Source organism: Apteryx mantelli, chromosome 3 (assembly GCF_036417845.1).
Source record: "Apteryx mantelli isolate bAptMan1 chromosome 3, bAptMan1.hap1, whole genome shotgun sequence".
NCBI classification, from domain to species: Eukaryota; Metazoa; Chordata; class Aves; order Apterygiformes; family Apterygidae; genus Apteryx; species Apteryx mantelli.
Genome location: NC_089980.1, coordinates 75,947,538 through 75,963,781, shown reverse-complemented (window position 1 = coordinate 75,963,781; position 16,244 = coordinate 75,947,538). Strand labels below are relative to the sequence as shown.

The 16,244-nt window shown below is 36.8% G+C and overlaps 1 protein-coding gene across 1 annotated transcript in view; it reads left to right on the top strand.

The window, feature by feature from the left end:
- EYA4 (EYA transcriptional coactivator and phosphatase 4) overlaps window positions 1-16,244 on the top strand; it is a 54,487-nt gene that overhangs the window by 12,745 nt on the left and 25,498 nt on the right. Inside the window, exons 4-10 of the mRNA XM_013958939.2 lie at window positions 528-594; window positions 2,535-2,677; window positions 2,818-2,961; window positions 4,511-4,590; window positions 4,921-5,104; window positions 13,987-14,123; window positions 15,652-15,735. Coding sequence (XP_013814393.1) covers window positions 528-594; window positions 2,535-2,677; window positions 2,818-2,961; window positions 4,511-4,590; window positions 4,921-5,104; window positions 13,987-14,123; window positions 15,652-15,735 — 839 coding nt within the window. The remainder of the gene's footprint in view (window positions 1-527; window positions 595-2,534; window positions 2,678-2,817; window positions 2,962-4,510; window positions 4,591-4,920; window positions 5,105-13,986; window positions 14,124-15,651; window positions 15,736-16,244) is intronic.

Sequence of the window (16,244 nt, the reverse complement as noted above, 5' to 3'; positions counted from 1 at the left end):
GTCAGTCTGGTATCTTCCATCACTGCTAAGCTGATTAAAGTTAATCGCGTCCAAATAAGACATATTTTTCCTATCCAGTATTGAAATTAAACTTCTTAATGTGAGAATTTAAACTTATATGAGTGTTATTTCAATCCCATGCAATACCATATGTTGAATCATAAGATTCTTTTTAAATAGCAATTTTAATACAACTTGCAAATTTGAAAGATCTATAGTGTGTGAATCACAGATTATGTATGAAGTATATGTCTCTAAAATATACTCAGAAATATGTCAGTCAAGCTTAAAAACTGCTATATGCTCATACCAAGCAAAAAGTTCTCTACAGCATGAATGATTTGTGAATTTGCTATGTTTTAATTTTTGTATTAAGATGTCACAGGTCAGATGGCATCTACCTAGTTGAAAAGCTTTCCATTTCAATGAGATTTTCTGCTAAGGTGACTTTATTAGTATTTAGAATGTTTGTCTGTGTTGGTTTCATAACATTTTTAAGTGTTGTACTCTTGTTTTCTGTTTTGCAGTAATAACAAGTAGCGGCTACAGTCCAAGATCAGCACATCAGTACTCTCCGCAGATATATCCCTCCAAGTTAGTGTCTGCATCTCTTCTGGCCTTTATAGGGATTTGACCTTGGCTCTAGGCAATTCTGTGGTTTGTTGGAACTAAATGTTCATCAACAGAAGAAAGAAAGAGAGGGAGAGGAAAATAGTTAAGCCTCAGTACTGACTGCATTACCATTCCCTCTCCATTTTTTTTTTCTCAGGTGGCTGCAGAATAAGATCCTACTCTGTGCAATAGTATTACTGCACAAAAAATACCCTTGAATTTCTGCACACAGTAGAGGGAAAAAAATAGATCATCAGGTTCACAGACATCAGCATCTTCACTGTGCTGACAATATATACCGACATATGTTAAAGAAGACAGTTAAATCACAATTGCATGTGCAAAATGCGTACTTAGGGGTAGCCATGCTCACATAGACCCTCGCAGTGCCAGCATTGCCAAGTACTTCCAAAAATGTCAGAGTTATGAACCACCCTTTCCTCTTCTTTCTCCAATATCAAAATATTTAAAAATCAAATAAATAAAATTGGATTACCTTTTAATCTGATTCATGACTTTTAAACTGGTGTGCATTGTTAGGACCTTCCTTCATTTTGTTTGGAGGAAAACAGTCTCTTAGCCAGTCACCTGAATCCAGGAGTAGGAACTTAATGAAAAGCGCTGGAGATGTTATATGATACTTCTGCTGTTGGCAATCTATATGCACATTTATTTGCATGTCCTGTGATCAGTGCTGTGCACAAGGGTGCTTGATTTCAGTGTGCCATATATTTGTTTCTGCATATTTGATAGAGCTACCTAAGTGACTTTGAAATTTGATACAAACACTGAAACTTTAGCTGATTAGACTTTTGCAGTTTTCTTTAACAAATTTGCATTTGTATCTTGATATAGCCAAGATACAGAAAGTAAACTCCTGAACTAAGAACAGTCCTGCTTATTCCACTTAAAACAAGTTTTGGCTGACCATGTCAGATACTTTTGGCCAAGTACATTACAAGGTCTAGTAGAATTTTTAATCTACTGTAATAATTTACTGGCATCTAAATTAATGAGTAATCCTTTTCTGATATTAACTGTTGCCAACTGTACTGAACTAATTAGAAAAAAAAAGAAGAAAAATAAATTAGAATCTGAAATTTAGTCATGGCTTTTAATGGCCAGGTTTCAGTTAGCGTAATTCTGCAGAGTGTGTTTATTCAACTCTTGGTCCATAAAATCTTATTTGACTTACAAAACAATCCAAGACAAATGTTTCTCTGTATGTTTTTGCAACTCTGGAGGGCAAAAATTTTAAACTTGATTTTATTCAATCTCTCTATAAAACCTCAGTATTTATAGATAAAAGACCATTTTTATTTCCATTCTGTTTCCCTAGCCCATATTTTCCAAACGTTGAAACCCATCTGGTTACCAAAGTATTGCTGTCAATATTTTTCATGCTGCTCTCTGTGGGCATGATCCATCTCCCACTGAAGCCAGATGCTAGATGTCTGTTGTAGCAGAACCATACGTAGAGGATATAATGTAGTAGCTTTAAAGTTCACCTCTGAATTCCCTTTTTTCTTCCACTCCTGTATGTTGGGCCAAGTTTCCACCCAACTGGATTAAAAAAGCATGAGGTCTTTTCTGATTTAAGCTTGCTGATCTTGGCTTGAAGGGGTCAAAGTCATGTAAAGCCATATTAGCAATGGCGCAGTCTATCTGGAGCTGGACAAGTAGCTCAAGAATTGAATTGTAGTGATGGGACAGCACAAAATATATACAGTGCTTAGGAGAATGTGAACTAGAGGGTTTTTCAGCTTACTTTAGTGGGGGATAGAATGAATCCCATAAGAGGAACAGTTGTCAGAATAATGAACTGCCTTTGGACATCTTTGAACCTTTTTCTTTACTTTATTGCTTGAATCAACATGCAAAGTATTTGTTGCCACAGTAATGCTATTTTTCCTGATATTTAGGCCCTATCCACACATTCTTTCTACACCAGCAGCTCAAACAATGTCTGCCTATGCCGGACAAACCCAGTATTCAGGAATGCAGCAGCCAGCGGTCTATGCAGCCTACTCACAGACAGGACAGCCATACAGCTTACCTACTTACGGTATTTGACCTCTTATAATTTACTTCACCTTATATAGAAGTAAGAGCAATGCTGACATGAGCATTCCTTGCTTTTTTTTTCTTTTCCCAACTGTAATAAGATATTTTAAAGAATCAGTTGAAAATTGATTTCTTACACAGATTTGGGTGTAATGTTGCCAGGCATCAAGACGGAAAGTGGGCTCTCACAGACACAGTCACCACTGCAGAGTGGGTGCCTCAGTTACAGTCCAGGGTTTTCCACCCCACAGCCAGGCCAAACACCGTATTCTTACCAAATGCCAGGTGAGTATCCATCGCTGTCATGTGTCCTCCCATCCTTTTTCCTAGGACACTTCGTGTCAGAATACCTGAGTTTGACCTCTAGGTACATATATTCAAAGGTATCTGAAAGATGCAAATGAACATTTAATAGCATTTTCCAAAATACCTAAGCATAAGAGATATCTTACTCTCATTCATTCCAATTGATTTTGGTGAGATTTAAGTATCTTACCCTGATGTACCTGAAAATGCCTCAAGGTGCCCCCTGCTGTATTTAGGACTCTAATAATTTTGAAAAATCTCATCTTCAACAGTTTCTAAGAAGCAGCATGTATGTTAATGATAGATTTAAAAAAGAAAATACTGTGATAAAATTCTGCTCACAAATCTGAAGAGTGCCACATGCAGACATGCTGAAAGTGTTCGAGAACTTGTTTCAGAAGCAAAAGTGGAATGAAATGCTGGCAGTTAAAGCCAGCAGGTCTGCATGTGACGGGCAGTACTCATGTTTCACCCTCAGAGTTGGTGAAAATTTAAAAAAATGAACACAGAGAAATGACTGACTAGTAGGTGGGACAGAATGTCATAGTTACAGTCATATCAGTGGGACTGAGAAAAGGCACTAGCTGAGGATTTGTCTCCTACTGTTGCTGGCCTGCTGTTTGCTCATTTTTACAGTCCATTTTCAATTCATTTTTGTGAACTCTATCAAATATGCTTATCATTTGCATTTACTTTTACTTCTAGAATTTAAGGCTCAGAATTTGTTTCCATGACTAATATCCATGGATGAATTTGTTTTGGTGATATGTTAATTTAGATCTAGTCATACAATACAGTCCCGTTTGCACCTTGAGTTTTTTATGGGGTGAAACCACACAACAGGACTGGAAGCATTTTTTATTTATTAGGGAACACATGCCATGTGACATCATTTGAGACTTGTTTCGTTTTGGATTAAATATAATGTATTAGAATTTCTCCTTAATTCATATTTTTTATTTCCTTTATTACTCAATTATTAATTCATTTACTACCCTTTGATCATCAGTGCTTTGTTTTATTTGGAGACTTTTTCAGTTTCTAATACAATAGTTAATCTTTTAAACAATACAAATTACAATATTAATCATCTGACATGTCAAGAACATGGACATGCCTCACTGCAGATCTATTAAAAACACCTGGATCATTAAAATAGTCTAAAAAAAGTTTTTTTGGTTTTGTAAGTGAACATGCTCTAAAATGCATGAACTTCATAAATGAAGGGAAAAAAGGGAGAAAAAAAAGACCTGAACAGAGGTGAGACTGTAATAAACGGGAAAATGCTCTTTTGATCAGTGTAGTGATTTATTGCCAATACTTGCTTGAGTAGTATAAAAAGAAATGTATGCCTGTTTACCTGGAAGTAGCATTTCATTTCTTTTAAAATTCATTACAGTTTTATCATTTAAATAGGAAGTAGAAGTTGTTTGTTCCTTTGATTGTTCTATGTCCTAGCATGAAGTATTCTATTTAGAATTTTATTTTGATTCACAAACAAGTTCTTATTATATTTTTTTAATTTTAGGTTCTAGTTTTACACCATCATCCACTATTTATGCAAACAATTCAGTTTCGAATTCTACAAACTTCAATAGCTCACAACAGGTATGAATATCAACATTTTTGTTTGTACATTACAAAAATACTCATATAACTCTGATGATGGCATGTTATTTTAATTTAGGTCTGTTAATGCTGAACTAGACTCACTGTTGTTAAGTACTATTTTCAGTGGACAACAATGGAAATCCCAATGGATGCCTAGCTGTGTATTTTTGCACATAAATACTTTGGAAATCTCTTGGTAGTCTTTTAATAAACCTCCTCAAATTAATAAATATTATAAGTCTAAACAAAAAAAATAAAAATACTTAGACATTCTTAATGGAAAAATCATCTGTTACTCTACTTAGTTAACTGTGTTTGCTATTTTAGGATTATCCATCCTACACAGCTTTTGGCCAAAACCAATATGCACAGTATTATTCAGCATCAACATATGGAGCATATATGTCCTCAAACAACACAGCCGATGGCACCTCTTCATCATCATCAACCTACCAGTTACAGGAGTCTCTCCCTGGCCTGACTAGTCAACCAGGTACAGATCTACATTCAGGTGAAAACCATTTTTGTATTTTATGGTGTATTTTTAAAACCCCCAAATTTCCTCATCCAGCCTTGATGATACTCTATTCAGCTTGAATACTGACATTTTAAGCTGGTGCCTTTCAGAAAACATTATTTTTCAAGGAAACCAGTGAAAATAAACTGTTCTGTTCTGTTTTGTTTTGTTTTAAGAAACTTGCATAGTTTGTTTGTTAGATAAAATTCTTCGCAAATTAAGAGTGTTATCTGTGGAGGGAGTAGGTCTTTAAAAAGTCACAATAATCTGGTAGGGATCTTTTAGTACCCAAAACTACTGTGCAGTAACAAATGCTCAGTAAAGTTTAAAATAAAATTCAGTGAGTTCTCCTATTATGGACAGTGAAACATCACTGTATCCACCTACATATTCTGAAATATTTCTGTAAATAACTTAAAACAAGATGCTGTTGTTCATTTAATTACGTCCCAATCATGCCAACAAGAGTACATGTGCTTTATTTAAAATATATACAAGCCATGCTTGCTAACAGGTAACTAAGAATAGAGCTTTCAGCAATTAGCACAAGTCTCTCTAAAATTAACGTATTTGAAACAGACTTGAAATTGCAAGAAGACGACTCTCAAACTCAGATAACTAAATTTGACTGCCCAACTCTGCCCCCTTGTGCATATGCATTATGATACAGTATTTTGTTACACAATTGTATGTCTTTAAAGTTATGCATAGTACAGTGAAGATCCATGAGGATCTCAGTGGGCTAGTTTAGGAACTTAAAAATACAAAGCCAGATTAATGTGGTATCCTTCCTGGGTTAATAGAGCCTGCTTTTTCGTGCTGACTTTCTTGTATTGTTTCCATTATTCTAGGAAGTTCTTAAAGATCTAGCTCAGTACTGTGTCATAAATGCATATCTCCAGCAGCCTGGGCCAGTGCTGTTAGAACATTTTCTTCTAGGGACACCTGCTTCACTCATCCAGCATCGGTAATGTCTGCCTTACCCACATCTGTGACCATTTATGAAAAGACTAACAAACTTCAGTGGGTTTTGGATCAGACTCTGAAAAAGGAAATCGTGCTTTAATCACAAAATCAACTCACTGCACAAATCTTTCCAATTCTCATCCTAACAATTGACCCATATCACTGAAAAGTATAGTAGAAAAAGTACTGTATTATAATAATGAATTTTTACAAAGGAAGGGTTTTATATTGCCTAGAAAACTGTAGGCAAGACCTCATATTTCATAAAGAACCTACTTTCAACTGGTTAAATTTGCTTAAAACTTTGCAAACTTCAATTGCATGAGCTGATATTCTTCCTTGCCAAGTGTTTTCCTCAGGCTGATTTTTAAATTGTGTGTGTGTGTGTGTTTGTGGTGTGCTGTGGTATGATATGGATATGGAAAGATGCACATTCCTGTTTTTTTGATAAAAGTTTAAAATGTTAATCAGTAGTCTCAGAACAGAGTGCAAACTGAAGAGGAAAATACTAAGAGGTAACTTATAATCAAGTGAAATTTAACAGTTGCAGAACATCCATAGTAGACATAGATCATATGTAATGCATTTTTAGAAGATTGTAAAGAACATTCATGACTGATATTTAGATGATTGTGCATTTCCTGTGTATCTTTTCTTGTTTCTCTGTTATTCTTCCGTATTTTAATTTGAGAAAATCAGGCAGTGTTTGCCCTTTGTCTCATCTGTATATCTGTGTTTCCTAGAAATGCTGTAATGATATATTGTGTATTATGAAACGTCTTCGTATAGAATAGCTTGACAATAGAAAGCAATGTTACACAGGCTGAACAGCTGAAAATAATATTGAGGGCTGCACATCTATGAAACAGTAAGGATTTTGTCTTCTATATGTTTGTAGATTGCTTAAGCATATGAACCTGTGTTCCTATTAAGTAATTTGTGCATCTGAACTTGTAAATCTGCCCACACACTCCTTATTTCTGTGAAGTGTTGAACTGATCATGCGACTGTCCATTGAAAGTGCAGCACTCGCTTAGAGAATACATGACATGCCTATGTCCTTGTCTATCACTGTAAAAATACACTTATCTCAGTGAGGTGCAGTGTCTTGAATCTGGAGATCACTTCAGATAGAGTAGGTCATACCGCAGCTCTGCAGCCTGACTCATCATGTTCACTTGCTGTCTGACAGATCTTCATTGCTTGCTAGCTTAAAACCTAAGATTAAACACAGTAAGGCACTTCACTCTTCTACTGTCTCTGCTGGCTATTAATTCAAATAACTAATCAAAGCCTCCAGTATTCCCCACACATACAGCCTTTCTTGTTTTGATAGTACACCCCCATCAGTTCAAGAGTTAAAAATCAGTTACAATTTTATTTATTGGCTGAGTCAAAAAAAAGGATGAAAATTCAAAAAAAATTACTCTTTCTGCTACTCATAACAAGCAGGTCACATTACGAACAAGTAGAAAAAGGGTTATAATGTTGAAGCCATTTTCTGGCTGCTCTCTCTGGTATCCTGTGGCTTTAGGAATATATAATGAAAGTCGATCCATAGAGTGTAGGAGGACACTTAGTAGTTCATCCAGCCCGCATCTGTGTTAGGTCCTGCTTCTGAACCTTTCCATGGGCTTCTCTTCTGTGTTTGTATCATACCTGCCCTAAATAAAGATATTTCAAAATGCACTCATTACCAGAGGGTATCTGTGTGCAGACAAATATGTATCTCCAAAGGTAGTTCACCTCATCCTAGGATAAGTCAGATGAATCTTTAAGGGATTCTGCCTCAGGTGATGAGTACCTATATGCATTTAATCTAGGGCAGATAAAATTCTAGCAGAGGAAAGAGGTCCATGGGGAGCGTAGGTAAAAGCTTCATATTTAGGCACCTTGCTTTCATACGTCCAGAGTTAGGCAAGATGAATTACTCTTAATGTATTAGCTCCATTTTCATTAGTTGGATGCAACAGAACTTGGTCTCTCTTAATTTGGTACCTGCAAGGAAGCCATCCTTTAAAACTTCTCTAGGAGATGGTGTTTTCAAAAACACAGCAAAGATATAAAGATACACAGACAGGGACTGAAATATAGCTAGCTGTCTGTTATAACAAGCACTGAGAGAGCTCAGGTGTCTGGTCATAGAAATGTTGTTCCCTAATGCAATTACAAATATACTGTCAATTTTTAGTGTGGCCTGGGCCACGTTCTGTCAGCAGCTTTATTCCATGCTTGGTTGATTATTCTGTGTTATTAGCATGTGATATCACATTCGCTGGAGAGATTATTTCCAGAAATGGCTCTGGGATTTGCTCCTATTAAAAAAAAGGGGTTCCTGGCAAAGGTCCCTGTTACTTGGAGGCCTTTCAAGCTGTGACTGGGCCACTGGGGCTCAGAGGTAGCCATCTGCATGGAAGCCTCATTGACAGACAAGGAGGAGTTTCAGTGCTTTCTGCTTCTGGCAGAATTTGGTGAAAGAGCTGGAACATGTTCATGTTGAACAGATTAAGAACAAGCCCAAAGCAGTTGGTGCTAGCTTTCCTCCTGTATGCTGCCCTCATTACACATGACAGAAGTTGTCATTAAGCCCTTGTTTTGGCCCATGCCCACACCTCTTCCCTCCTTAAGTGGCACAATTTAAGAGTGTTTTAACAGGGAGGAAGGGATATTCACATTGAGCTACAGCTGAGAAAAAATGTATTGAATATAAAAGACCACCTCCTTTTGTAACATGCTGGACATGAACTAGTGTATGGATATCTTAACATCTGCAAAAAAGTGGTCATTCCATGTTCAAGTTTTAACATTTTCCTTTTCATTTATTGGATCTGTGATGTTGCCATAGTTCTAGTGAGTGATGTTCATGAAATATATTTATTAGGCACGTGTTGAATGTTGAAAAAGTTAGAAAATTTCAAACATCGTAGTAAAAATTTCTATCTAATATGAGCTGCTCTAGGAACTCAGTATGAGGTTAAGGTTTTCAGTACTGTCTGGTACTAGAATTTCTCATGCACTCTTTTTTGTGATATACGTGGCTGAATTTTTAAAAAGTTTTTTTTCACCAGCATTGACTATCAGAATTTCTAAAGCAAACTGAGGATAAGAAAATGCAGTTGCTTCTTTAGCCTGCTGTTGGTAAAAAGCAAATCAAGCAATTAAGCCTACAGTTGTTCAAAAAACCATGCACTACTGACTTCTGCAGTTCTAAAATAGATGCATACCTTCTGTTCAAGTAAGAGACAGCTGGTCGTTCTGATTTAGAGATTACCTTAATGAAATAAAGTTGGTTCTAAATATCTAGAACTTACAAGGTACAGTGATTAGTTACAGTACTGATTAATGGATAATTATGCAATCATGTACAGTGTTGACCCAAGTAGAAGCCTGGGGCAACTGGTGATGACTAATGCTAAATGAAAATTAAAGTTATTTACTTCAGCTATTAGATACTTGCAGAGAAGATTTAGAACAGGGGTTTGTTATATTTTATTTTTTGTAGAGTAGAGTAAACACAATCATTGAGAACAGATGTTTTAATGCATTACTGTATAAATGAGTCTTGATTTTGTTGTAAAATGGTAAAATTTTATAAATATGAGAACTTTTGTGGTAAGAATGAAGTAATTCATGCTCAGTTATTTAATTTTTGTGTTTTAGTTTCTGGATTTTTGTTTTGGAGGTTTTTTTCCACTTTGTCAGAAAAACTAGGAAATTATATTTTTGCACATAAATCTTGCATAATCACTTTGAAGTCAGTGTAGGTTTTTGCTGCACAGGGAATCTAGTTATGAAACATCATTTTGTGCAAAGTATACTTTGCTCTTCTTTTTATAGAGAAAGAACTAAGATAATGTGACTCTATTGATCACTCCACTGCCTGCAGTGTCCTTACTGACATCAACACCGTGCTGGGAATAGAAGTGATTAGTCAACAAGAACTCCCTCTCTCCATTCTGTAGGGACAAAGTAAAAACACCACAGGATCATTATTCATTAGGTATTATTATCGCTGCTTAATTTTCTCATCATTTCTTGTCAAATGAGAGTTTTAGATTAAAGATAAAATACTAAACAATACATATGAGCCATATCCAAATCAGGACAGAGCTACCTAAAACAGTATCTGGAGTGGATTCTCAAATTGCAGTTCTTAAAACCTCTTCTTAGCTGAAAGTTTGGCTCTATTCTGCATAAGCAAAGAAGCATATTGGTTTTGAGAGACTGAACTACTCATCATCTAGTTTGAGAATAAAATAGTGATATCTCCTTCCAGGCAACAGCAGAATAATTAGGTTACTTTCCCAGGAAGTGAGGTATACAGTCTTAATTTCCTCCTGTTTCATGGAGGATTGGTACCATCATCTTCCACACAGGGGTAAGGGGAAGTGGATTCTGGTTCTTGAAAATCTCTCTCTCTTTGTAATTCACATTTATCAGTCATTCAGTCAAATGAACAAGTGTGCCTGGAGAAGGCAGTGGAACCTAGATATGTCCTTCTTCCAGGTAAACGTCCTAACTAATAGGCTGGGTAACTGTTCTTCTTCATGTTCTCCCTTTCCTTGAATCTTGAATTTTTTCCTCATCATGTCTGGAGCTCGCAGTCTAGAATGTGACATTATGGGCTTAAATTCTCACAAGAAATACAACAGTATTTTTTCCAGTCTAGATAGTATAAAAATGTCTTCCCTATTTTCTATAAGAATGTCTTCGTAATAATCTTCTGTATATGGTTCACTGTAAGGTATAAAGAATTAAATGATGGAAGAGATGAAGGATTTAACTGTTGTTACTCTCAGACTCTTCATTGGGGTTACAGACATTTTTTTTCTTCTAAATCCTTGGGTCTGCTAGACTAGAATTGTTTGCTTCTTTGTTGCGGAGGGAAGATGAGGTGAATGACTCGGGGAAGACCACAGAAACACAGAATCATGCAGATTGGAAAGGAACTCTGGAGGACTTTTGGTCCAACCTGCTTGCAGAAGGGCCAACTTAGATGGTGTTGCTCAGGGCTGTGTCCAGTCAAGTTTTGAATATCTCCATGGATGGAGATTACACAGCCTCTCTGGGCACTTGTCACAGTGCCTGATCGCTCACACAGAGAAGATTTTTTTTCTTTGTATCTAACAGGAATATTCCTTGCTGCAAATTGTGTCCGTTGCTTCTTTCCCTTTCTCTGTACACCTCTGAGAAGAGTCCTTCAGCCTTTCCTTCTGTCATGTGCTCCAGATCCTTAACTGTCTTGGTGGCCCTCCACTGGTGGCCCTCCATTGGATTCACTTCAGTTTGTCAATATCTCTGTTGTACTTGGGGACCCAAAACTGGGCATTTTTCCAGATGTGTTCTTGCAAGTTGCAAATAAAGGGAAAAAAACACTTCTCTTGATCTACTGGCCACTGTCTTGCTAATACAGCCCGGTATGCAGGCTGATCTTCATTGCTGCAAGGACACACTACTGGCCCATGTTCAGCATGGATCCAGCAGGATCTTCAGGGTCTTTTGTGCAGAGCTGCTACCTGCCAGTCAGCAGCCTCTGCTATTGCATGTTTTATTCCATCTTTGTTTCAGGACTTCTACATCTTTAAATTTTACATTTTTTACATTATGTGTTTACACTGTGTGAAATTTGTGAAGCTTCTGTCAGCCCAATCTTCCAGCCTGTCAAGGTCTTTCTTTGTGGCAGCCTTGACCTTCAGCATATCAACTGCTTCCTCAGTTTGGTATTGTCTTTAAAACTGCTGAGGGTGCACTCTGTCCCCTTGTACAGGTCACTGAAGAAGACATTAAGCAGTATTAGCCCCAGTATCAACCCTGAGGAACTGTTGACCAATGTCAAGTGCTTAAGCACTCTCACTATGAAAAGTTTTTAATTTGTATGTAATTAGAATATCCTTTATTGTGATTTTGTCCCTTTCACTCAATGGCCAGCCATTTTTTTACCCAATTTCTAGTATACCCATCTGGTCCATATCTCCTTGAAATGCTATGGGAGACAATGTTGAAAGCCATTCTAAAATCAAGGTAAATGCCACCCACTGCTGTGTCCATGGCCAAAGAGCAATCATAAAATATCTTTATAAGTTAGGATTCGCATCAATATATGCCAGTGCTATACATAATGTTGCCTTCTGATTTTGAGTGACCTGTGGTCAATGTAGTGAGGAAGAAGCCATGTGTGCTCATGAACAACCTCAAAGTTGTATTGTTTCTGTTACTGTTTTGGATTTCTGTGGTTGGAAGAGTTCAAAATGCTTCAGAATGCTTCTTTCCACAAATAAACTTGGAAATATTCCCTATTTTGACCCATACGACCCGGTCTTTTTCTTTGGCCTGTGATTTTTGTTGGTTTATATAGTTGATGGTAATAGAAATATTCTTTAACATGGGGGAGGAGAGGAATAAAATAAAATAATTGTCAGTTGATCTTGTACTATTCTTTAATATTAATTGTAAAATTCCATTCCAAAGTTCTTTAGCTTGATTTTAAAACACAATATAGTATCCGTGAGGAAGTTTCTTGAATGCACAATAATGAAACAGTATTGACGCTGCTGAATTGTCTTACCCATGATTTAGGAGTCAGTTGCCTCTGCTTTCCAATCAGTGCAAATTCTTCACATTGCTCCCAAAGATTTAAGCCATGTATACCTTTCAGATGAAATAGAAAAGAAAATCCAGTCAGGTAAAGATTACATAAGAGTTCTTTTTCCTCTGTTGCCTGGTGGACTTTGGTGTCCAAAGTGAATTACTCTTTAATAATAATGAATAATATTCAGATTCCAGCTCAAAATCAGATGCATTGTGGATGGTTCTTGGGAAATGTTTGTCCTGAGTATTAATTTATTCTGAAGATGTGCCGTCATGAGTACTTTTCCAGTAATTTCCAGATACAGAGCTATGGCATAAAAATGCTTTATTAGGGCAAATTCCACACCATCCTTCCCAGGCAGCACTTTCTTAAGTCTGTCTGTCTTACATTGATACTGGTTTGCGACCACTTCCATAGCCATTTGTTACCAGCAGATGCAAAGCAGATTAAATGGATAAGTCGGAGATAAACCTGTGCGCTAAGAGCAACTATGGCATGCCAGATCACAGGTCCTTCTGTCTCAGTATTTTTTCTCTGTCAGCAAGCAGTAGCTGATACTTAGAGAAGGATGATTAGAAGACAGCAAGTATGACTTGGTCCTTTTCTTGCAGTGTCTGAAACATTGCATTTAATATTGTGACTTTTATCTGCTAATTGATGGAGTTCATTTTTGAACCTGTTTTGTTCTTAACCTTTGCTGAGTCCCATAAGAATACACTCTACAGTTTATTAAAATACTTTCTTTTTTGTTTCAAATCCACTGTTCAATAATTTAATTGGTTAAGGTATGCTAAAATAAAAGTGTACTCTAATAAGGAGCAGGTGACATGGGAGCAGGAAGATGACTGGGGATTCCAGTGCATGGAGGAATACCAAAAGGTGTTCTGGTAAAAGTAACACAGGACTTGGAAATAAGTCTAGCTGAACTCTAAACATTGGGAAAAAAATACTTTAACTAAAATTCACTTCATGTTTTGGAAAGTCTTTAGTATGGCTTGTAAAATGTATTTCCTGTGGATATATCAATATTTTGCACATGCTCATGTATATGTGTATATATGTCTGCACATATGTATGTGTCATTTTAATCTTTCTCTTATTCTACCAAGGTTTATAAACATTTCCTTGATAAAGTCAGAAGTGTTTGTGACATCTGCAAATTCCATCTGCATAAAACAAATCAAGTATCACTGTTTTTCTTACAACTTATTTGAGTGTGTCTTGTGGTTGAGTTGCCAAATAGATATGAGAGCCACTTAAAAAGTGTATTTCTTATTTAAAAATCCACCATTAATTTTGTCATGAATGGTTGACTTTACAGGGGAGTTTGACACAGTACAGAGTCCCTCCACGCCAATCAAAGATCTTGATGAGAGAACATGTAGGAGTTCTGGGTCAAAGTCCCGGGGTAGAGGGCGGAAGAATAATCCATCACCCCCTCCGGACAGTGACTTGGAGGTATGCCCTGTAGTAATTGATGAATAGTAATATGGTGGTTTCTTCTGATGGAAAGTAAATTCTGCAAATTACAGCTGTGGAAACAGCTTAGAGCTTTTCAGAAAACAGCATAGACTCTTTTATTAACTGAATATAACAGATCTTAGTGGCTATTTTAACATACACATACAATGATACATTACTGTTCTGTATCAGAAAGTTAGATAGAAAAATAAATGTCATTCATCCTTGCGCTTTTTTCCCCTAAGCCCTAGTCTCTTTCAGTTTCTCATGCAACAGAACCACAAAACTGAGACTTTTGTGTTCAAATTTGTCACAATTAATTTTTTTTTAAATAGGAAGTCTCATGTATTATTCAGCATAATTACATTTATTTATGAATGCAGAGAAAATAGGCAAGATTATCTGGCCATAACCTTTCAAACACTTAAGTACAAGTTTGTCTTTATGCTTGTCAGTAATGTCATGGATTTCAATGAGGTAGTTTGTATCAGTGAAGTGATGGCTATGCTTTATGTGCAAAAACAGAGCCTTAGTGAAGAAGTTTATCTGCCTAATATACAGGGTGATGATTCAAAACACAGGTGACCTCTTAGCGATAGCATAATTAGTAGTCTTATTCCTCCTGTGTTAGCAGCACACCGCCTTACTGTGACAGGAGGAGAAAGAAGCTTAGCACATATATGTGTGAAACACTTCAGCTGTCGCATCAGAGGAATGTGCTGTCTGTGTGTGTCGTGTGCCTCCTCTTGCCATGAGACTGGCATTCAGAGTGAGTAGCCTGGCCAGCCCCACTGCCTGTGTGTTCACTGAACATCTCTGGGTATAACAGAGGATGCACTTGCTAGGACTTGGCTGGCAACACAGGCTCTCCTTGGGTGATAGGGTGGGCTGCAGTGCTAAGCACTGGCTCTAGGTGTCGTTGCATACAGAAATTATTAAAAATTTTTCTACTTTTCCTACTCTTCAAGGCATATAACTTTTCTAGTGAAGAGACTGTAACTTTTTACATTTCAGTTTTCCTTTCTTGTATAGTTTACCACTGAAAATGAATACAAATCCCTGATCAACATAAGGAGTTTCTTTCTTTTTTTTAAGTTAGAATAATCTTTTTTAAATATTACTTACATTGTGTATTCTGTATGGCATACCAAAGACTTAATATTAGCTATGCAGGAGAAACAAAAAGAGCCTTGAATCAGTAAGATTTGCACAGAGGTAGCTGAGAGAACTATTTATCCTTAAATTAATAGTCATGTTTGACCCAGAGTTTTCTGACATCTGTGTTATGCAGCTTAATTTGAAAAGCTCTTTAAAGGAAGAACAGGAGCTTGTTGAGCAATGAAAATGCTACAGTCCTAACTTTTTACCAATAAATGCATGATACACTGTTCCTAATGATTTTCAGAGATAACCTGCTTTGTTTAAACAATTAAAGTTTAGGACTGAGTTGATTTTTGGCCTCTGTGGTGGTGGGAGGGCTTTGATGTTATTTGTGAATTAATATTGTCCCCACTTCTGTTTTCAGCGTGTATTTGTTTGGGATTTGGATGAAACAATCATAGTTTTTCATTCACTGCTTACAGGATCCTATGCACAGAAGTATGGCAAGGTATGTAATCCATGAATTCTGTGTTGATTGACTGCATCATAACTATCTGGCCTGTACATTTTTTTCACCTCTGGTGTTCATAATGGCTTGGGAGAAGGTAGAGGGTAAGGCATACAATAAAACCTATTTTCAGAAGGTTAATGTGAAAAAGTCAAGGGGAGCAATGAGACACAGACCCTAAACAATATATGAGGCAGGGCTGAAGCAGAGGGAAGACTTCATAGAGGAGCAAGGATGAGGTTCCTGAGGTACTGCAGAGATATTGCAGGGTGCTAATAGGTTTATACTGACAGTATTTGGATGCACGGAGGAAAAAAGAGCAAATAAATTGGAATATGGAAAAAGAAAACGACTGGTGAATTTACAGGGAAATTGATGAATCAGGATGAATAAGTGAGAGAGCAAGCTGTTTAAATGCCAGCTGCAGATGTTATTCTTTGACTCCCCAGCTTTTGCTCTGATTCTCTGGTTCCCTTGGCTAGCTCTGGGATGAGTAATGCTAGGGAGTG